Raw genomic sequence first — 24,791 nt, forward strand, 5'->3', positions numbered from 1 at the left:
CTATCTCAATATGTTATATCTGCTACATAATTTTGTGTGTGATATAAAGATCTACTTACTTCAAGAAGGATATGTTGCTACTTATTATCTAGACATTGTCAAGTTCAAAGTGATTCATGCTCATCTGATCTACTAAACATGTTATCTATACAAATGCATTAAGTAGCAAAATGAGATGTGTTGTGCTTCAGTGGGTACAACAAAGAACATACAGAGCACATTTTTCTCTTCCATATTTATTAATAAAATATCTAGGTAAGTTTATTCGTGACTTCTGAGCAAACTAGGGAAAATTTTGGTTAAATGTATGTGGCATTGTTTAGCAGACAGTTGCTTTTAGTCAAGCTCAAACCTGACTTCTACAACATATTATCTTTCCCTAATCTTCAGTTTTCTTAGCTATTTTAAAAGGATTATAAAAACAATTTGACAGTATTGTTAGAAGTTTTACATATGTGTGTGTGTGTGTGTGTGTATGCGCGTGTATGTGTGTGTAGTGTGTATGGCTCGTACAAGTAAATCTCCATCTATAAAAAAATGACAATTATTATTATTACAATCTGTTACAAAGATGATGATGATGATGATAATTATATATAAGTTACAGTTTACCATCAGAATGACAATGTGTATTGACTGGCAAATATGACAAAATAATTATTTTCTTCTCACTTTAAGTTGAATAAAACCTCAAACACAAAAGAGGCATTTTTACACAACCCAAACAAAGTACATACATGGATTTCTCTTTTTCTACTAGTTGACTAATTACATTAATAAACTTATTATTGTCAACTCAAAAAAATTTAAACAAGTGGCTAAATGTCTAACCAAATTGCACATGAGTATTATTTGTCACAATGGGATGTGCTATTTATTTTAATATTAACAATATAAGTGATAAAAATAAAGCTTGAATTTTAGTGTTTTAATTTTGTTTTCCCTAATATTTAGGAGGGTATTTTTGCTCATTTAATAATTAGAAAATATAAAAGGCACACATAATTATAAAGCTAACATATACAGTTACTCATAAAAATGTAAAAGGAAATATATGCAATACTAAACAACATAAATATGCATCAGTTCTTCAAACCCTTTTGAAAATTTACCATTGTATAAATTATGAAACTGAATTCATACATAGATTCTTTTGTACAAATAGCTGATATTAAAATATTTTAAAAGCATTATGGTAATTTAATCACTAGGCACTTATTCATAGTCTAAAAATATCAGAGGCATTGCTGATAGAATTAATGATGAGAGAAACAATGGTGGGATTTTAGATTCATTGAGACCACCCACATCTTGCTGAAAGAAAGCACAACCAGAACAAAGTTGTCACTATTCCCATCAAATATTGTACATGAAAATTTATTACTACTTATATAACTAATTAATTAAAAGACCATGAAAACTCTATAATGAGATAATTCTTGTTCTCAAATGTGTTGAGAGTTGGGTTTTACTATATTAAAATTCTTCAAGTTGAATGTATATAATGTGTATGTGGCTGGAAACCTAATCACTGGGCATCTAAGAAATGTAGTCTTTCACTAGCTCTGCATAACAACATTCCTTGCCTAAATGTAAACTAGTTCTAACATTTTTCAAAAACAAAGTTTGGGAGCTTATGTGCTTGAAAACTACTTTTAATAGATTGCTTGGTTTTATTTATTCTTGATTCAAGGGAGAAGCATCTTGACATTTACACTGCTCTTTCCCTCCTTTCCAGGGATGCAAACAGAAAATTGTGTTGGCTTGGATCTGCTTGAAATAGTCCACTGGAATTCCACAATGCCATCTTGGCTATTTCTGAAAGAATATACTTTAGTATCCTGTTACCACATCCTTCATAAGGACATAAATCCTGTGACATATAATTCTGTGTATATATATATATATATATATATATATATATATATATATATATGTATATACAGGTACAGTTACATAGATATGCTGTACCTTAGGTTACTAATGGTCTTTGTTCCCCAAATCCCTCATTATGGTCATTATTTGATATACTGATATATCTTTCTACAGAAATAATATTAAAAATATAGTTGCTTAGCTAATCCCTACAGTACACTTAAACAAGATGTCATTGAAACAACATATATTTAGAAAGAACAGTAGGATAACCAGGGTTGGTGGTGCTCACCTATAATCCCAGTACTTGGGAGGCGGAGACAGGTGGATTGCAAATTTGAGGCAAGACAGCAATTTAGTGAGTGTCAGTTTCAAAATAAAAAATAAAAAGGGCTTGGGTATAGCTTAGAGGTAGAATTTCCCTGAGTTCAATCCCCAATAACTCCCCTAAGAAAGAATGAAAAAAGAAAGGGAGAAAGAAAGAAAAAGAGAGAAAGAAAGAAAGGAAGAAAGGAAAGAGAGAGAGAAAGAAAGAAAGAGAAGATATTGTAAAATAATCAATAGATTTTTTAGAGATAACAATTAGCATTTAATCCATTATTAATAGTAGAACTCCCTGATATTTTTCTCATTTCTATCTGTCAGCTAGCATTAACACTGACTCCTGTTTACTTTGCTTTTTTCCCTCAATTTCTTACACCTTTCAAATCAAAACCATTGCAATGTAAGTGAAATAATAGATCCCCAATTCACCTTTCAAAAGTCACATAAAACATCCTAACTTTGGGTAAATTTCCCTTAAAATTTTACCTAACCATAGTTAGTGGTATATAAATGTGTGTGTGTGTGTGTGTGTGTGTGTGTGTGTGTGTGAGAGAGAGAGAGAGAGAGAGAGAGAGAGAGAGAGAGAGGGAGGGAGGGAGGGAGGGAGAGAGAGAGAGAGAGAGAGAGAGAGAGAGAGAGAGAGAGAGAGAGAGAGAGAATACTCAATTTTTAAAAAATTTTTATCCCTTCAAATAAGTAAAATGGGAAAATGCAAATTTTCATGCAGATTTTCTATGTCAATGTATAAAAGTGAAGTAATGTTGATAAATATATCACTCATATATTCAGGTTATTTATTAATAGAAAACCTTTGATAAACATTTTTGCAGAGATCAGTTGTGAAATCCCATGGTTTTAGTTGGTATACTAATATTTTAACATCAAACACTTTTTTTTGCACCATTCGACCTCCAAACTACACCTCCTGTCCTATTTGTTATGCTTTATTTTGAAACAGAGTCTCACTGAGTTGCAGAGGGCTTCACTATGTAGGTAAGGCTGTCCTCAAACCCCAGTTCTCCTGTTTCAGCCTCCCAAATCCTGGGATTATAAGCATGCACCACCATGCCAGGCTAACATAAAACACTTTCATGCTCGTTTCCAGTCATTGAAAATAAAGGAGAGAGCAGTACTTATTGCTCTTCCATTTATATGACTGTGTAGGCTGATGTATAGATGATTGAAGGAAGGAAATGATGGAGACACAACAGCCTCAATAGCTCATGGCATTAAACATCAAGACAATTGAGCTAGGCAGAATGCATATACAAGGTAACACTTCAAAATATAGCTGGTGACAAAATCTGCAAAGTAGTTCAAATTTCAGCCTTTAAAAACATGGCAGAATGCTCCCAAGAAAACAATGCTCACAGCAACATCCATGAGCACTTAATGAAGAGGTTAAAGAGCAGCTTTTCTACCAGAAAATGGTTTGTCATTGCCTGTACTTTGTACATCTATAAGCAGATATTTTATTTACCTTTTCTTTTACTGTATATTTAATTCTGTCCCCTCCCCACAAACTAATGTCTATGGGATCTTGCAGCCCACTCAAATGGCAAGCGATTAGCAAATGTTTATTAAAGAAGAAGACTATATATTTAAAAATCAAATATGAAAGATACTTCAGTAATTCTGGGGAGAAAGATCTTTTTTGACATTTAATTTAAAAATATTTCTTCTTTGGTGTTATGGAGAAGTAGCTTTGGAAATGAGAACCCTAGATAGTCCAGACTAAAAACAGCATTATATAAAATTAGTGCATTTATAATTTATATAGAATTCTATAACTTATAAATTATATTTTTATTATAGAATGGTAATCTCTTCAGTAGTCCTTGATTCTTCTGTGAGAAAGATTTCAAGTGGAAAACATAAGTAGGGGACCATAAGATGTTTATTTAGGAAAGTAGGGACATAGTTAAAGAAAAGGCCATGACAAAGGTGTTACACTGGAGGCACAGGAGAGCTTGAAGTGGACCACTTCTCAGAACGGAAAATGGCACAGAATTAACTCCTCATATGTTCATGGAGTTCATGGAGCTCTAAACATGCAATACTGGAAAAACCGGACAGTTTTACATAAAACAAATGAATAAATCTAGAGCTTTATCTCACAAAAGCAAACTCAATATGTATCATAGACCTAAACAGAAAACTCAAAACTATAAAACTTCCAGAAGATAGCATAGGAGAAAATCTAGGTAATATTCAGTTGTTTTTATTATTATTATTATTATTATTATTATTATTGTTGTTGTTGTTGTCTTTTTTTGGTACTGTGGATCAACCACAGGGTTTTACACTTGCAAGGCAGGTGTTTTGGCAATGAGCTATATCCCAGCACTTTTTAGGTACAACGCTAAAAACACAATATATGAAAGAAAATTTGGTAATTAAGATTTTATTAACATCAAATTGTTCTGCAAAAGTACTAAGAGAAGGAAAAGACCGAGTGAGAGAAAAGCTTTACAGACCATGTGTCTGATAGAGGATGGTATGTAAAATGTAAAAGAATTCTTTTTTTTTTATTGGTGCACTGTATTCATACATCATAGTGGGATACAAACTTTTGTAGACATACATGCACACATCGCCCACCCGAACCCCACCCCATTCTCTCCCCATCCCTCCCTCCCATGCTTGGTTTAGTGGTTGACATCTAGTATTATAGCAATTTATCCAAAATTAAAAATGATAATCTCACATAACAGTTTCATTTGTCTGATACCAAGCTTTTGATGACTTAAAGATAACATTTCAATATTTCTTTTTACTTTCTTTCTTACCAGAGAATATTTTTTTCTATTTTTTTAGGTGAAACTATCCTATATTTATATATTTATTTTTCAGAAAAAAAAATCTATCCTAATATGGAAAATGGACTCTAGATACCCAAAACGATCTTGAAAAAGAACAAAGCTAGAAGATATATATTTTCTGATTTCAAACCATATAAAGCTACAATAATTGAAACAGTGTAGTACTATTCTAAAGGCAGATATATAAACCATTGGAGTTAAATAAAAGCCTAGACCTAAATTCTTCCCTATATTGTCAAGTTATTTTTGACAAGGTTTCCACGAACATTTGGTGGTAGAAATAATAATCTTTTAACTAAATATTGTTGAAACATAATAATTACATGGAAAAGAATAAAGTTGGACCCTTACCTAATCCCATATACAAATATTAACTCAAAATAGATAAAAGACCTAAATATAAATCTTAAGACTATAAACTTTTAGGAGAAAATCTGGGTCATAAAACCTCACAGCATTGAAATTGGCAGTGATTTCTTGAAATCAACATTCAGAAAACAAACAGCTGTTTTAAAAATGGGCAGAATATCTATGTAACTCACTGCAGAAAAATATAGAGAAGGAAAGCGAACATATAAAAAGATGCTCAACATCATATGTCTTTAGGGAACTGCAAATTCAAGGAGGAAACTCCAACAGAACTAACACTCAAATTGCCGTCAACAACACATGTTGGTGACAATGTGGAGCAAGGGTCTTAATTATTTCTCATGATAATTCAAAACAGTAGACCCACTCTAGAGAACAACTTGGCAGCTTTTCATGAAGTTAAAGACCATTTACCATATGATATAGCATTTGAACTAAGAAAAACAGTAAGACATGAATTTCTTAATAACTCTAGTAAAAGTTTAGTGCAATGGCAAAATATTGAGCCATAAAATTTTAGTCCTAAAGTTTGTTGTATGAGTTAGAACATTATCATAAGCCACATTTTGAGGCTTGTACAACTGGGATACAAGGAATTCTATTATTATAGTACTAACAAAAAAACATACTTGTTTAATCATTGTCAACTAATGCAGATACATATTTACTTTACTACTCAAAATGGATTTAAAACATATTATTGAAGGGTATGAAGAAGTTGAATTATTTATTTATTTACTTTATACTTTAATTGGTGCTTTATAGTATCACTTCAAAAAGTAGTTCAGAGTGAAAGAGGCATAAATAAGGCATTTTAAATGTGCATAAGAGTTTAAAATCATATGGGAAAAATTTTCAGACATCAAATAGAAAAGGTATTTTTAAGCTTTTATTCTGCCATCTCATTTTATAGATGCAGAGATTAAGATGTAAAAAGAAGTGTTTGGTGGATCACAGAACTTTGGTCCTAATGCCATATAAAATATGTGTTACCCAAATATCCAGGTGCTTATGGCACCCAGACTATGGTGTAACATCTGCAGTGATAGAGCTTCACTACCTTATGAAAGCATCAATGAGTATCTTTTAAGAATACTGCTTGTTAGGTCGGGTGTGGTGATGCATGCTTGTAATCCCAGTGCTTGAGAGGCTGAGACAGGATGTTCCAGGTTCGCAGACAGCCTAAGCTACTTAGTGAGGCCCTTTGGAACTCAGCGAGACCCTGTTTCAAAATAAAGAATAAAAAATAGGACTGGGGCATAGCTTGGAGGTAGAATGCCCTTAGGTTCCAACTCCAGTACTGCTAAATAAAATAAAATAAAATAAAATAAAATAAAATAAAATAAAATAAAATACCACTTGTTAGAAATGTCTTTCTGATATATAATTATTTCTGTTTTTCCTTGTTTTGCATTCTAGTCCTACATCTTAATGGGATAAAAGATGGTAGAGGCATACAGGCACACATCACTCATTTATCCCTTTCCCCAATTCCTTTCCCTTTCCTACTTCTCATGTTTGGCATAGTGATTGACTTTAATATGTTTGTGAATATACATCATGTACCTATTCCTATAAATAAATTTTTTAATCCTAATTATACTCTTCGGACATGCATAGTTCAAACCTTATCATAAGAATGTCGACAAGACACAGAGGTACTGAGGGGAGAGAGAGGTAGCAGTACTGTTTCACCCAGAATTCTCTATAATAATGAACCATAAATTAAGAATTTTGCTGTCAATTAAAATGATATACATATATAAAATACACATATGTACACATATATGAAAAAGGTATACATATATATATTAAATTATTATACATATATATGTTATATGTACATTTTATACAGAAAGTTTTTATTTATTTATTTATTTATTTATTTATTTATTTATTTATTTGGTGGTACTGGGGTTACTGGAAGCCCTTCTACCTCCGGGAACACTCCCAGACCTTTTTTTTTTTACATTTTTATTTGGAAACAGGGTCTCCTAAGTCAGCACGCGTGGCTGGCTTCGAACCTGCGCGATCCTCCTGTCTCTGCCTCCCAAGTGCGGGGATTACAAGCGTGCGCCACCACGCCCGGCCAGAAAGTTATTTATATTTTATGTCTTATAAAAGAGTAAAGTGTTTCACTAAACATATTTAAAATATACCATAATTGCTTTTGTTTATGTTGTATTATACCAGAACACCAAAAACTAAACTACCTTGAATTGTTTCATACTCTAAAAGTTCATTCCAATCCTCCTCATTTGATACTTCCTAAAATGTTTGAAAAAGTACTCTATTGTGACTCTCCAACTTGTATCTTTAATTCTTTAGTTGGTACAAGATTCATCCTGATTCTATCTCTTCTGTATATTTATGTAAAACTCATGTAACACCTTCATAAAATGTAGCTCATAGAGTTAAACACAGTACTTTAGATATGGCCTTAATACACAAAATGTCTGGACATATATCCTGACTGATTCAAGAATGCAAATTTCTCTGATTCACCTTTAAGTTTATTTGATTTTTAGTAGGCATATCACATTTGACTTATATTGAAAGAAATGTAAAAATATTCTTAGTGTTTCTACAGATGGTAGTGCTGAACCAGTTTTTTGATTGTCTATATATTTGAACTTTTCTTTGATTCTTCCTGTGATCCTCAAATTGAAAATATAACATTTTGATGCTTTTTTACAAATGTCATGTTCATAGAAATTATATATTCTGAATGTTATATAAAACAATTTCTTGAGAAAAAGTAATATAAATTTGGTGACACATATCCTACCTGTAGAAACCTGGTGGCACCTGATTCACCAGGAAGCTTTTCTCCATGTTTTGGAGGATGTCATTTAGCATTCGGACACGCATGGAAACTCTCTCCTTGGGATCATTAGCAGGTCTCATTTCATCTGATTGGAAGAGTTCAGCACTGTCTCGTAGGCGTGATGCCATGGCCAGCAGCTGATGAGACTTGGGCTGGTCACCTGGTAAAGATAAATGAGCCCAACTCAGAAAGACATTCTCAAAAGAACAAAATAGACATTTTACAATCACAATTCCAAGTTATAAACCAGGCAGAATCCTAAAGACAGAATCAATTGACATTTTCATTGTCAATTTCCTTTTTTCTGTTACTTGACAAAAATGAGGTTTATGCATTTATATCTTGTCTATAACAAGTAAGAAATTCCATAGAAAGAAATGTAGCAGGTTATATATATACAAGTAAGTTTCTATAATGCTAAATTTCAATATTTTTACCAAGTTTTTATTCTCATTTCCATTTTATAGAACCTGAATTTAATTAAGGTAAGCAGTTTGTCATAAGTCATCCAGTGAGTAAGTAACGGGGCAGAATTAAAGTGTGGTCTTTATGACTCAAAATTTATGCCTATAATTCTAGTACATGGAAGGCCAAGACAGGAGGATTGTAAGCTGAAGGCCAAGGTGCAGCAATCTTATGAAGCTTTCATGGAGACATATATACCATCATTAGAATCTGTCTCTAAGTGAGACAACCATTGGTGGTGTCATTCTCAAAAACCTAGCTACAATGCACTCCAACATGGTAAGCACCTCACTACAGAGGATTACTTCAAGTCAAGGTAATGAACAGATATAGAACTGGAAAAGGAGGTTGGCTGTTCTGAGAGTGTGACATTGAGACAGGCAAATGGGGGGCGGGAAGAGGAGGGCTTATGGGAACTTCACTAGAGAGAAACTTGGGTGAAAAGGAAAGATCACAAAAGGACTCTCTCAAGTAACATCTAGGAGTTACCAGCTCCTTTAAATGCATGGTCTTGTGAAAAAGTGAATTCCAGGTTTGTTTAATTTCTCTCAGAGTAGAACTACAGGAACTTCCATTTAAATATTCTACTCAATTTGTCTACATATTTTAAAGTTTAAAAAACATTGTAGAAAGCCAATATGTTAAGAAAAGGAAAATAAACTTACAAGTATAGATGATGCAAAAAATATGTTGTCCATAAATCACCAACTCTGATATGATGATCTTTATTATTTCTCACCTTCTTTTTTAATGGAGACTGTTTTACATGACATTTTTTTTAGTCAAACAGAGAGGGGGATTCAAAATGATGCCTGCAGGACACAACACCTCTCACTAGCTAAAACAAAGTTTAAGTACTGAGATGGCAGGGTCTTGACAAACAAAATAAATAAAGCTCACAAACAAAAACAGAACCAGGAACCATGGCAGAAGTAATCCAATACTCTGCAAGACCCACTGCAAAAAAGCCTGAGCACACACGGACCTGCTGCGGACACAGCCTGGCCACTGGTACGATCTCAGGCCCAAACTGTGAGTCCCTGCTCTGGCCAACACTGATGCAGCAGCCCCACGAAATCCAAAAAAGTTATTCAAAAGCTTCAAAGAGGCCTCAGAGCTCCAGAAATAAACCATAAAGAAGATAAAAGTAGCGTATGTCAGAACCAGAGAAGAGATAAAGGCAATCAGTGGGGCATCTAAGTAAAGAAGAAATAAAAGGAGATAGAACACAAAATGACAGGAAACAAAAATTATATTTCAATAATAACTCTGAAAGTCAAAGGACTTAACTCACCAATCAAAAGATATAGACTGGCAATGTGGATTTAAAAACATAATCCCGCTGGGTATGGTGGCACATGCTTGTAATCCCCGCACTTGGGAGGCAGAGACAGGAGGATCATGCTGGTTTGGAGCCAGCTTCTCTGACTTAAGAGATTCTGTTTCCAAATTAAAAAAAAAAAAAATATATATATATATATATACATATATATATATTTATAATATGTCTATTATATAATAAACATATATGTTATGTATAATAGACATATATTATATAATATGTCTAATATATAATATATCTATATATAATATATTATATCTATCTATATATATATCTATATCTATATCTATCTATTATCTATATCTATCTAATATCTATATCTATATTTATATCTATATCTATCTATATATCTATATATATACATATATATATATAGATATATAGATATATAGATCTGGGAGTGTATCCCAGAGGTAGAAGGGCTTCCAGGAACCCCAGTACCACCAAAAAAATAAATAAATAAAAATAAAAAAATTAAAAACATAATCCAAATATATGCTGTTTGCAAGAAACTCACCTTACAGCCAAAGACATTCATAGAATGAAAGTGAAAGGTTGGAAAAAGATATATCTTGCTAATGGAAACAAAAACCAGGCAGGATAGCAACGCTGATATCCAACAAAACAGACCTTAAGCTAAAACATATCAGAAGAGACAAAGCAGGGCACATCCATTTATTAAAAGGAGCAATTCACCAAGAAGATATAATGATAGTAAATATTTATGCCCCAAATGTGGGTGCAGCTACAGTTGTAAAACAACCCTCCTGGACATCATATCTCAAATTGATCCAAATACAATAATATTGGGAGACTTCAACACAACTTTCACACCACTAGATTGATCTTCAAGGTAAAAGATGAGTAAAGACTCTTCAGAAGTAAAGAAAACTATAAACCAAATTTACCTAATAGACATACAGAATACTTCAACCAGGAACAGCAGAATACACATTCTTCTCAGCAGCCCATGGAACTTTCTCCAAAATATATATCACATCCTGGGCCACAAAGCAAGTAGCAGCAAATTCAAAAGATGTAATATAATCCTTGTGTCTTTTCACACCACAATGGAATGAAAGTAGAAATTAATAACAAGAAGACCAAAAGAAAGTGTTTAAATACATGGGGACTGAATGATACACTGTTGAATGACAAGTGGGTAAGATCAGAAATAAGGGGAAAAATCAAAAAATTTCTGGAATTAAATGAAAACAGAGACACAATTTACCAAAATTTATGAGACACTTTGAAGACAGTGTTAAGAGGATATTTTATATCACTGAATGCCCACATAAGAAAAAGAGAGAGTTGCCAGTAGAAATTCTAACAACATATCTCAAGGACATAGGAAGAATATAATGTTCCAATTCCAATGCCAGCAGAAGGCAGGGAATTACTAAAATAAAAGCAGAAATAAATGAAATAGAGAACAAAAAAGACTCAACAAAATAAAAAGCTGACTGTTTGAAAAATTATTAAGATTGACAAACCCCTGACCAACCGAACCAAAAGAAAAAGAATCAACTCAAATAATTAAAATTAGAAATGAAAAAAGATACATTACAACAGTGGAGAAATTCAAAGGATTATCAGAAAATATTTTGAAAATTAATACTCCAATAGAATGAAAAACATGGAAGAAATTGATAGATTTTTTTTTTTTTTTGGTGGTACTTGGGGTGGAACCCAGAGGCTTTCTACCTCCAGGCTATACTCTCAGACCCATTTTATATTTTATTTGGAAACAGGGTCTCACTAAGTTGCTGAGAGCCTCACTAAGTAGCTGAGGCTGGCTTCAAACCTGCATGATCCTCCTGTCTCAGCTTCCTAAGCGCAGGGATTACAAGAGTGTGCCACCACGCCCAGCAAAGAAATTGATAGATTTCTAAGCATATATAACCTGCCTAAATTGAAACAAAAGGACCCAGCAAGCCTAAACTAACCAAAAGCAAGCAAAGAAATAAAAATTCTGCCATCAAAGAGAAGCTGAGGCCCTGAACTATTCCAGCTGACTTCTACAAAACCTTCAGTGAATAACTAATCCCAATACTTCACAACATGTTCCAGGAAATTGAAAAACATGAAATTCTCCCAAATTCCTTCTACAAGGCCAGTATCACATTAATCCTCAATCCAAATAAAGATATATCAAGAAAGGAAAATTACAGACCAAAATCTTTGATGAACATAGATGCAAAACTCCTAAACAAAATACTAACTATATCTGTACCAGCCACCACTGTAATAAAGGGCTAATATCCAGAATATATAAAGAGCTCACAAGATTCTACAACAGCATAACAAACAACACAATAAAGAAATGGGCAACTGAACTGAATACACACTTCACAAATGAAGAGATACACATTGCCAATAGATAGATGAAAATATGTTCTATATCATTAGCCATCAGGGAGATGCAAATCAAAACTATGCTGAGATTCCATCTAACCCCAGTCAGAGTTGCAAGCATAAAGAAATCAAATAACAACAAATGCTGGTGAGGATGTGAAGAAAGAAGAACTCTTTTACACTGTTGGAGGGAGTGCAAACTAGTTCAGCCACTATGGAGATCAGTGTGGAGATTCCTTAGAAAACTGGGAATGGATCCACCATATGATCCAGCGATACCACTCCTGGGTATTTTTTTTCAAAGGGTTTGAAATCAGAGAACTACAGTGACATATGCATACCCATGTTCATAGCAGCACAGTTCATAATAGTCAAAATATGGAACCAACCTAGGTCTCTATCAACAGATGAATAGATTGCAAAACACAATGGAATTCTACTCAGCTATAAAGAAGAACAAAATCAGGTCATTTGCAAGAACATGGAAACACCTGGAGAACATTATATTAAGTGAGATCAGCCAAGCACAGAAAGAGAAGGAACATATGTTTTATTTAATATGCCTAAACTAGGGAGTATTAGGAATACCAGAGGGACTTCAGATAATGGAAGGGAAACCCCAGCAAAGCTAGAATGGAAGGATAGGAGAGAAAGAAGGCTGAAGTTTATTAATGGAGGAGCTATGTCTGAATATATTGAAAAGTATGAATATAGCATGGTTAACCTGAACACTCATTGTTGGGAGGGAGGAAGGGGAAAGAGGAGACGGAGAGGGCACCAAGCACAGTGTGAATGTATGCTGTTTTCAACATGATGCATATAAAAATAAAAAAATATAAAACATAATAAATAAATAAATAATAAAATTGCTTCCACCAGATTAAAATAAAAAATAATGTCCAACAGAGAAATGACATTCAAAAACTGCTTACTAAAATATGCATAAATTATAGTTTAATAACAAAATCAAATCATGTAAAGCAGTAATACATTTTATTAAGGATACAAAGATATTTACATGTAGAATTACAAGGAGTGTTTTCAGAGAATATAATTAATTCTTTTTTTTTTTGCAGTACCTATGATGGAACCCAGCAGTTTTCTATGCCCCCAGCCCTATTTTTTATTTTTTTATTTTGAAACAGGGTCTCTAGGTGTTGCAAAGGGCCTAAGTAACTGAGGCTGTGCTCAAATCATGATCTTTCTGTCTCAATCTCCCAAATACTGGGATTACAAGCCTGCACCACCATGCCAGCTGATGAGTTATATTAATATTGTATGTTCACAAACCTAGTTAAAGACTGTAAAAGAAGAAATGATACAGCTAATATGTTCACTGAAATTAATATGAATTAGGTCAACTGAATACATCCATAAGGTTCTGGCATTTGGTGTTTATAAAGTATATTTCACATTCATTATTTTGTTTGATTTTGTAACAAAACTTGAGTTTGCAAGAGGAGGTACTTTTACTTGCTTTGAAAATTTAGCCCCTAAATAACATACCCAACATCATTTTATAAAAAATATGTTTTCACTTAAGTTATAATAGCTCACAAAAGTTAATGTAAAGAGAATTTAGAGGAATATTTTTGCACAAGGAAAGAATAAGATGGATGAGCACATTTAGATTATCGTACAATTGAAAGACTGAACAATACAAAAAACAAGTTCGATGTCCTTAAGAGTCATTAATTTAAGAAAGAAAAATCAGTTCTGACCTACGGTATGTTACAGAATTGAAGGCATGAGTCAATTGAGAAAAATGTACAAGCCTACTTTATTTAACTTTAAATGAATTTATCTTTCATGGTAGTGCCAATGTAGAGAATTGATAGTTTTAGGAACTGAAAACACCCTGAGAGTGGAAACCGACCTCCCACAACATACTGTAAGCATTGCTTCAAGAGTGTGAGGTACAAACTGAAAAGAAGCTCTACTTTCAATGTTCCCTCAATCATTTTGATATATAAATGATGTTCCAGATGAGCCATTTTTCTATTAGAGCTTGTTTGTCCCTTTAAATAAGACCCAGAGAGAAATGCCATCTTTTCACTGAAATGATTGACCCTTCATGCTCTTTATGATTTGCCTTAAAATGTCAACTCCATGAGAAAAGACATTTTTGTCTGTTTTGTTTATTTTTTTTCCTAGTAGCTAAACTAAACTGTAAAGGGTATATCACCAATGAAAGTCTGATTGGCTAATGTGCTTTTATATTATCATTAGCATTTGCAATATTATTATCTTTATTTGCCTTGTCTCTTTTTTTCTCCCTACAGAAAAGAATCTCATGAAATTGGCAAATATGTTTTGTTAGTCTTTGTGTCTTTAGAGGCTTGTACAATCACTATTCTGTGATATTTATTTAAAATTTTGATGATGAGATGTTGAATTAAGAGATAATGTCTTCTTTGAGATACATTATTATTATTAGCCAATGCCCTCAAAAGTATTTAGAATATTGAGCATCAGTAAATGCTATTTACTTTATTTTCTAATTACAAATCAGTTGTTGAAAAAGCAATAATAAAAAGAGAAAAAGCTATATTAAGTTAATAAGTTAAACTAAATTTAATTAAAATATTCCCTACAAATAACCTATAAAACCTTCTGAATAAGTAAAATTTTATTTAAGGTATAGTGAATGTAAGATAATATGAGACTAATTGAGGCTATTAATAGTTCAGATCTATAAAGTAATAGGCCCATTTTCCCAAAGAAAACGAACTGGAACTGGAAATTTCTCTCACAGAGGATTAATGTCTTTAAGTTATATATAGGGAGTTCAAAAACCAAGCACTTGCTGTCCAAAGAAAGATAAAAGTCCAGTCTACATCGTTTTTATGAATGTGGCCCTGAGTATATGACTTAAATATTATCCATCAGCTTCCTTGGGGAAATGGTTATTTCACTTTCTAAACTAAACCCAGGGAAGAAGTGAAACTAGTTACCTAAAATGCAGATGTCTAAAAATGCACTCTTGAAGATCATAGGCCTTGCTCTCACTGAAGGTCTTGTGGAAGGTGTTCCATCTGTCAAAAACAATAGTCATGTTTTCCCTTTTTCTCCTCTCAATACTCACCCCTTGAGAGATGGATCTGCCTAATAACTAAACCATTGTATTTTCTTGCTTGTTATGAAAAGAATGAAACTGGATATTTTAAGAGGTATTAATATTAACTGAAAAAGAGATGAACAAAAGGTAGGAAGAAAAATACTAGACAATAGATATTGAGGTGATATTGTGGTTTGAAGGAAAATGTCTCTGGGTCATCATGCTCAGGAGGCAGCCAGGCCTGGAAGAGGATGCCTGGCAATGTGGCCTCGGAAGGCAGGGTGTGGCTAGCGGGGTCCAGGGCATGTGGCCTTGTCGACTATATGTCCCTTATCCCTTGTGAAAAATGTGGGATTAGGCATCAAGCCTTAAATCTATGACCTACTAAATGTACACATCTGGGCAAGCCAGAGAACATGAGGCTTAGATTCTTAACTTCCAGATTAGACTTAATCCCCAGCTCAGTTCTCTCCATAAGGTAAAAATTAGAATAATGGAAAAGTTTCAATTCATATAAAGCACTCATACCAGAAGCTTTGTAGACCTGTCTCCAAAGTGACAAGGTTCTTCCCAGGAAACTTAACTCCTCCTATAAACCCTTGGTTTTAGGTCCCCAGAACACCTTTTAACAGAAACTCAAAGCTACTTGTTATACCCTATCCACCTAAGGCTTCTGGGTAAGAAGACCACTTTCCCACTGAGTTTGGCCATGTTCTGACCTGCAGGGGCTAGATTCTGCACATACTACCTCTTATCTTGAGTCATTTAATTTGATGAGTTCCACTGGCATAAAACACAGTGTATTATGTCTATTTTGCAACCTCTGACAAATTTGTAACTGCCCTAGTTTAAAGAATGGTTTTGTTGTTTACAATTGTATTCTCTTCAAAGCCTCACACTCTAAAAAGTTTTATATTCAGGTTATTTCTATTCTTCTATCATTTGGTTGTACTTTATGGCTGTAGTTTTTAAAAATCCACTTAATTTCACTTTAAATTAAGAGAAAAATATACTGGTTATACTTTAAAACTGCATTTTTATATCAAACAAACATAGTATTTTTCTTTAATATTATTTCACAGGACCTGTTCTTCTATGGATATGCTTATCACAGTTTCAAAAGCTGCTAACAATTGTACAATCACAGCTTAGACTTCACTGATTTATAGTGACAAGAAAAAGTATGATTTATGTTCCACATAATACAGTGGTTAAAAGCAGAATAGAAGATTGTTTGGGGAGAAAAATATATGTTATTTAATGTCAACTTAAAAATATCTCATGGCATCAGTAAAGAGAAGAAAAGAAATTGCCAATATGATTTCAGCCAGGGGCAACAACATCCTTTATTATCCCACATTTTCAATCCTCCATGCTGCCTTCTTTAGTATGAATCACAATGTATCATCTCAGCTGGTTTCTTAAAGTTGTTAAACAAACAAAACTCATGCAAAGAAAGAAACCTAGGAGCTAGTGCACAACTAATAGCCAAATAATATAACTTTGATTTTACACTGTTATGAAAATATTTAAAAAAATAAATATGCCAGAAGACAACGGGTAAATATGGCTAAACTTAACACAATAGAAATTCGTTTTGCAAAAAATCCATTTGCAAAATAAGGTCAAAGCATTATGTTTAGAAAGATTAGGCTGACCACTTTATAAAACAAATAGGCAATACATCCTGTATTTAAAAGGTTATCCAATAACTCAGGCAGCCAAGGAAGATGTGAATCTAGCATGACATTCCACACGCTGCATGGGATGAGCTCCCCAAAAGGCCGGTCTGCCTGTGCAGAACACAAAGCTCAGGTTTTTTCTATGATTCACAGATGCTGTCACTGTGATGTTAGTTACTTTATGGCCTGGCTTTTGGCTCCTTTGTAAGAGCAAGAAAACTCTGTCTTTAATGAATCACCTTCAAGGGGGTGGTTTATGCTTATAATTTTCCTCCAGAGGCAGAAAGTTTGACTTATGTATTTAATAATACATTGAGTTTTATTATGTATTGATCAAACAAGAAAACTGAAAAAGAAAAAAAAAGGCTTAACTAAAATTAATCAACATGAGGGCAAGGATAAAGTAATTTTTGTTGTTATTGTCATTATGGGGGATTAAACCCAGGACCTTTTACAAATATATATATATATATATATATATATATATATATATATATATATATATATATGTGGTACTGGGATTCATGGAAGCCCTTCTACCTCCAGGCTACACTCCCAGACATATTTTTATACTTTTTTATTTGGAAACAGGGTCTCTTAAGCCAGCACGGCTGGCTTCGAACCTGCGCTATCCTCCTGTCTCCACCTCCCAAGCGCGAGGATTACAAGCGTGCGCCACCATGCCCGGCTTGCAAACATTTTTTTAAATGAACAACTTTAGAATTACTGCCAGTGAGTCAGCATACAGAAAATAGTGGGTTGTGGCTCTAAACTATCATGGAAAAAGGATTTTTTCCTGAAAATACACTTTAAAGTTATAATTAAAATAGACCATAAGTATAACAGGAGGATAAAAAATTAAGTCTCTAGGAGATTACAATGAATGTAGTTTCACATGTAAAATATAAGTAAATGAAAAAAAGAGTCAAATTTAGGTGAGCTTTTAGAATGGGGGTTGAAGGAATGGTCACAAAGAGAAGCTGTAGAAATTGCAGCAAATTGTGAGGCAAGAAATAAACAAAAGGAGAAGTGGGGATCTGAGGAATGCAAAAGGATCAATGAACCTACAGGAATAAGCAATCTTTGGTAATAAAAAAAACTTAAGTTCAAAGAGAAATTCTGGGCGGGAGAACTAGCTTCAGAAATTAAACACAAACAATGTGCAGACAAACCAGTTTGTTAAAATCCAGTTGCCTCTAGTTCTTTTCTGGATAAATTAATCAGATTCTTTATTATAGCTGTATAATCAGAATTCATACAAAAATACAGTGAGTATTGAGACTAAACCTGTTTTTAGAGACCTTCAACCAATAGTTGGTCAGTCTCTCATGCAATATCTGTTAACATGAACAAGCAAGGTAAGATATTTCTCAAAGAATGTTTTTGGGGTCTTAGCACATTAAAAAGGTCAGCTTCAGAAATGTCAGTGCAGGTCACATTGTTAGAAATCTAATGTGAAGCAAAATTCCCACGGGCACAAAATCTATTTTGGAATTGTTTGGATTTTAGACAGATGGCCCTGGATGTCTTCTCAAGTTCACAGATCTAGGTAGCTAGTGGATTGGTTCTATAATATCTACAGGCCGGGGCAAAATTGGAATTAGTGGTGATTAAAACCAAGACTGGGAACAGATGGAATGAGAACTAGAGTCATGTAATTTGTACAGCACATATCTTAATGTTGTCAATTGGGAATTCATTTTATATTACTCAGAAAGAAAATTAAACACATTAGATGAGTCTTGATCACTTGTGATTGTATAAAGAACCAGTGTCACTGAAAATCTGAAAGTACAAATTTAACAAAACATAGAGCACTTGTCTTAGCGGCATCATCACCTCTAACTTCTATCCCTCCTAAAATAAAGTGATTGACATTAGTGAATGATCAGAAAAAAGAAAAGTCAGATCAAATCAGCATTGTCAGTTATTCAAAGAACAAGAGTAAGACCATCAGCAGGTGGCAATAAGCCACAGAGTTCAAAATTAGGTTTCCTGCTGACTCTGGCTGGCATTAAATAAATTAGTACATAGCAAAAATTACTTTTACTTTATTTGGTCATATGCAGTTTTTATAGTAATGCTAAATAATTAACACCCCAAATTCTGACAAAGAAAACTAGCAAGTATTGAACAAAAGGTGTGAACTTTGTAATCATTAATTTTCTTTTTTTCCCCCCAGTACTAGAAATGGAAACCAAGAGCATTCTATTTCTGAGTTACACCCCTATCCCTATTTTTTATTCTTTATTTTGAAACAGGGTTTCACTGAGTTGCAAAGGGTCTTACTAAGTAGCTGAGGCTGGCCACAAACAACTGTTCTCCTCTCTCAGCCTCCCAAAAGCTGGGATTACAAGCATGCACCACCACTCCCAGTTGTAATCATTCATTTAAAGTGCTGTTTTATACATTAAAAAGTGGACAAAGTGGGAAACAGTACACTGAGGCAGATGTGCTCACTCTTCATTGGGCTTCTATACATAAGGGTGTGGTTGGACTTTGTTTTTTCTTGATGCCTCTCTGCTCCTGTGTTCTCAAGATGTGCCTTTTGGACACGCTTTTCTTTGTTACAAGTACATCAGAAGTGTATCAGTTACCTTATCAGTTATTATTTTCACTTTCTCCACATAACACATATAAATATTCATTTTATGTTATGTGTTTGGCAATGACCAAATATTAAAAGCCAAGGTCACTGGTCAAACTGAGCTTTCAAGAATGATACAATAAATCAACTCAAATTATTCGCTGGTAAATTATCATTCTTTCTGGTGGTTGTGAGAATGGTATAGAATGGTCTGTTGCTACTATAAACTAGTGTAATAAATAAACAAGATGGCCAGTTGTCAAGGGGTAAAAATTACTCTGTTGAAAATGCAATTGGGTTTCAGAGACCTTCATACTCATACTGCTTACAGTAAGGAGAAACAGTATTTTATAGTTCAGCTTTGAAGGTCACTTTTTGAAATACTATAATTTAGAATTTAATACTAATCACTACTGTCATACAAAAGAAAAATATATCAACAATTTAGGATTGCATTAAGTTGTAAATTTATATGTTTCATTTAACAATACAAAAACTTCTGTTTAGCTAATGAAATTATCTAGCATTATAGATAAAATAAAAATATTTATATAGTTGTTGATAAGTCGTGTCTGTTATTTACACTTAGCACTTTAAATATTTTTACTTTAGAAAAAGGATTATAACCAACATAATAAAATATAATAGGTACTTAAAATTTATCAAACATTTAAGTAATCTTTGACCGTGATACCTTTAAATCAAGATGACTAAAATACAAAAATGTGCAGTTTAAATGTGAAAAGCTATATGACTTTGATCATTTGTATGCAGGAGAGGGTAAAAGAAATTCTTGGCACCTATTCACTGATGCATGTTGTTTTGCTTTGCTTTGATATTTTAATATGAGCACATCTCAAAACTGGCCACATTTTTTGAGTGAAAGCAACAGGGAGACCCAAGGAGTTTCACATCAAAAGAAAACAAAACAGAAAAGTAGCCAACAATCAAAGGAAAAGCTCTTCACTTGCAGCAGAAGCAGCCTGATATAAAAACAAGCAGCAGTGTTCCTGCTCACACACCCCAAATCCTTGCATTGGAGAAAAGGCATCATCTGTACATATTTGTGCCTGGCCTGAAGTAGAACTCTTTGTAGAATAACTGAAGTTTTACTTTTCAGTATTAATGTTTTTTCCTTCTGTAATGACATGCTCTTGAATATAACTGTTTAAGGAAGGCTTATTAACATGATCTATTGTCAGAATATTTTCTTTACCATCTTGTTCTATCCTGGATCTCACTAAAGTTCCCATGTGCCCTACAGCTCTCTGGTGATGGTTCTTTTTATTCCCCTGGTCTTTCTACCACTGGCCCTCGAAGACTGAGTCACTTCTAGGTTACTGCTCCTCATTTGTAAGTTTTAGCTTTGACTTATGGCCGCTCCCTCTTACATGACTCCTTTTTTTTTTTTTTTTTTTTTTTGGTAGGTCTGGGATGGAACACAGGGCATTCTACCTCCAAGCTACACCCCTACCCTATTTTTTATTCTTCATTTTGAAACAGGGTCTGACTGAGTTACAGAGGGCCTCACTAAGTAGCTGAGGCTGTCCGCAAACCACAATCCTCCGGTCTCAGCCTCCCAAATGCTGGGATTACAAGCGTGTGCCACCATTCCAGGCATATGACTCCTGTCTTGATTCTTGAAAACTAAAAGTGTGCGCCACCACGCCTGGCAAGAAGTACGTATTTTAAATGTGATAATTCACTTCTTTTCTCCCATGGCCCTTCACACTGGTTGAAGCACTGCCATTGAGAATATTCCCTACATTCTCATTTGCTGATTGATGTTTTTATTTTATTAGGATCCAAGCTTTGATCCTGCCAAGACATAAAGTCTACAGGTTTGTTGTTTGATTTCTTGCTTCTTTTTGGCCTGTCTCCATTCCATCCATATTTTCTCTTTAATCCATGTTCAGTTGTGACATTTTGGTCCATCACAAAAGGGACTATTTTGCATAGTCACAGTTTTTGTGTTTTTCTTTCCTAAAATAGGTATGATATTGTCTTAATTCAGAAAAGCCTTGGCACTAGTTAAATTCAATCTGTGTGATCTATGTCCATGGTGGGTTTTAGGACACACTCTCCCAAAATATAGCCTCATGGAAATTGAAGAAACAACAAAAGCAAGGTCTCTGTGATCATCTCCTACCCCTTTCCCTTTCAGCAGGACATAAATGAACTCTCTGACCTTCCTTTGAAGTAGGTCATAAAACTGTTTACAAGAGGTGCCCTCCCTATGCATGAAGGAGGAACATCCTTATTCTCAAAGATAGGAGTCCAGAGAATAACCTGAACACTAAGGCCTTGGTGAATCCCACGATAGCCTTTTATTCTACAATCATATCCCTGCATGACTAACTACTCTTCATCAAGCTTAGCATAAAAATACACATATGTCCCTATATCCTTGGGTCTTTATTTATGTGGGCTATTATGCCACATAAAACTCCTATTAAATTTGTTTACCTTGTTTTGTCAATCTGTCTTTTGTTATAAGTATCTCAACCAATGGCTTAGTGGTGGATGAAGAAAGAAAACTTTTCTCTCTCTCATTTGTATCTCTTTCTGAAGGGTGAAATAAATACAAAATGGTATTGAATTATCACATTTAAAATACATACTTCTTGCCAGGTGTGGTGGTGCATGCTTGTAATCTCCGTGTTTTGGAGGCAGAGACAGGAGGATCACACAGTTTCAACGCCAGTCTCACTGGCTTAAGAGACCCTGTTTTTCCAAATATATAAAAAATTAGGTCTGGTAGTGTATCCCAGAGGTAGAAGTGTTTGCAGGAACTCCAGTACCACCAAAACCAAAAATACATACTTCTTGCCAGGTGTGGTGGTGCACACTTGTAATCCCAGCATTAGGGAGGTAGAGACTGGAGACTGGTGGTTTGCAGACAAGGCCCTTCTACTGTATTCCTGCTTGATCTGAATGCTTGTGTTTTCCCAAAATTAATACAATAAAATTCTATCCCACAAGGTGATGATCTTAGGAGGTTGGGTCTTTGGGAAAACAATTTAGGCATGATGTTCCAGTCCTCAAAACTGAGTTGAATAGCCTTATAGAAGAAGCCCCAAATAGTTCCCTTCCCTTTCCCCCATGTGAGGTTATATAGCAAAAAGACAGCCACCTATAAACCAGGAAGCACATGCTGAGTCTGCTGTCCCAGAATATTGCACTTCCATCCTCCAAACTATGAGAAATAATTTTTGTTTTTTTCAATAAAGCAAACAGCTTCGAGTATTTTGTTATAGCATCTTGAATGGACTAACACTGTTTCTAAGTAAGACAAAATCTTTTAACCTTACATTTCCCTTTCTCAAGAAAATCTGCTCAGCAATTCTCTCAATTTCTAAATTTAAAAGTGCCCCAGAAATTTCAGGCAATTTGTCTCTATCCACACTCATTTCCTTAACAATTTCTTCTAGGACAACTACCAAATTTATATTTCCAGATTATACCTCTCCTCTGTACTCTGGATACAACTGCTAACTTCTATTATGACACTTATTTTGAAAATAAAAATTAGATTCAAGAATATTAATTTTACTTAGAACATAATTTGAGTACAATGCTAATTTAAAATTTGCTTTTATGTTTTTATCTATGCTTATTTTGTTCTACCATCATAATATATGTTTATATACATACATGTTTATTAGAGTAAGGATTTAATTATGTTCTATTTATTTACTTAGCTGCTATATTTAAATTTTTGTTGGTTTTTAATTTTGGAAAGGGAATAATAGAACTGTACCAGACATACCATGAGCACTCAATAAATATTTAATTAATAAATAACAAATTCAGGAGATCCTATAAAGTCCATAGAGATGACATGCAAAATATGATGTATAAATTTAACTTTCTTGAAAGAAATATCATAGTTCATATGCTGAAAAGGACTCTTAACCACTCTCAGAAATCATATTAGTAATATAATTCTAATGATAAATACTTGGTCCAGTTTTTGAGCTTTAATAGTAGCCTACTTTACTGAAAATGTTTTCATAGAAGCTATAATACTAAAATATACCTAGTTATATATTTTTAAATATAAAATCAGTTTAAAAAGTAATAGAACTGCCCACTGTGATGGCATATGCTTGTAATCCCAGCATTTGGAAGGCTGAGACAGGAGGATATGGTTTCACGGACAACCTCAGCTACTTAGTGAGGCCCTTTGCAATTGTGAGACTCTGTTTCAAAATAAAGAATAAAAAAATAGGGCTAAGAGTGTAGAATATGGGGTAGAATGTCCCTGAGTTCCATCTAGTAATGAAAAAAAAGTAATAGAATTTAGCATTTAAGATATTATTATTAACATTTTTGTTTTTCTGAACTTCATTTCTTTAATCATTTTACATATAACCCTTAATGTTTTGTAATAATGTTACTATACATTTATCATAGAAAATTTAGACTCAATAAAGTACTCTACTACGTGTAATTCTATTAGACTCAATAAAGTACTCTACTACGTGTAATTCTATTATATGCTGTTAGTGTTTTGAAGTATACTCGCCAAGGCTGCTTTCCATGAGAGATAGTAACTCTTATAGATGTACAAGTATTTATATGATGTTAATAATAATGTCTTCCTTTAATCATCTGAAAGTTTAAATTATTATATGCAATTTTCTAGAGGCTAAAAAGGAGAACTGAAGAAAAAGCAAAACAGTATAAATAAAATAGATGTTTAAATAAATCTTTGTAGAAAAGTTATTACTCAGAGCAGTAATATATATATATATATATATATATATACATATATATATATATATATATATATATGTATATATATATATATATATAATCTGCTCTGTTCTCATTTTACAAAATGTTATATGCTTTGTTACTTGTTTCTAAACCCCAAATATTTCATAAAAAGCAAATTTGAAATGAGGGGGGGGAGAGTGACCATGACAAGTTTTCATGCTGACAACAGTAAGATGAAAATATGAAAGAAGGAAACTCTATAGTGAGGGAGAAAAAATATCACAAGAAGAACTCTAGACAATGAAGGAGAAATCATAGGTGAGCAAATAAGGGCATATAACTGAGGGAGATGGGTTTGGGAAA

General features: G+C 33.6%; 1 protein-coding gene across 1 annotated transcript in view; it reads right to left on the reverse strand.

The window, feature by feature from the left end:
- Nucleotides 1-24,791, reverse strand: part of NAALADL2 (N-acetylated alpha-linked acidic dipeptidase like 2) — a gene marked incomplete at its 3' end in the record, with an annotated part of 975,844 nt that overhangs the window by 27,202 nt on the left and 923,851 nt on the right. The window contains exon 13 of the mRNA XM_080695918.1: nucleotides 8,179-8,377. Within this exon, the coding sequence (XP_080552044.1) occupies nucleotides 8,179-8,377 (199 nt within the window). The remainder of the gene's footprint in view (nucleotides 1-8,178; nucleotides 8,378-24,791) is intronic.

The sequence above is a fragment of the Muscardinus avellanarius genome, assembly GCF_963383645.1.
Source record: "Muscardinus avellanarius genome assembly, chromosome: 5".
NCBI classification, from domain to species: domain Eukaryota; kingdom Metazoa; phylum Chordata; class Mammalia; order Rodentia; family Gliridae; genus Muscardinus; species Muscardinus avellanarius.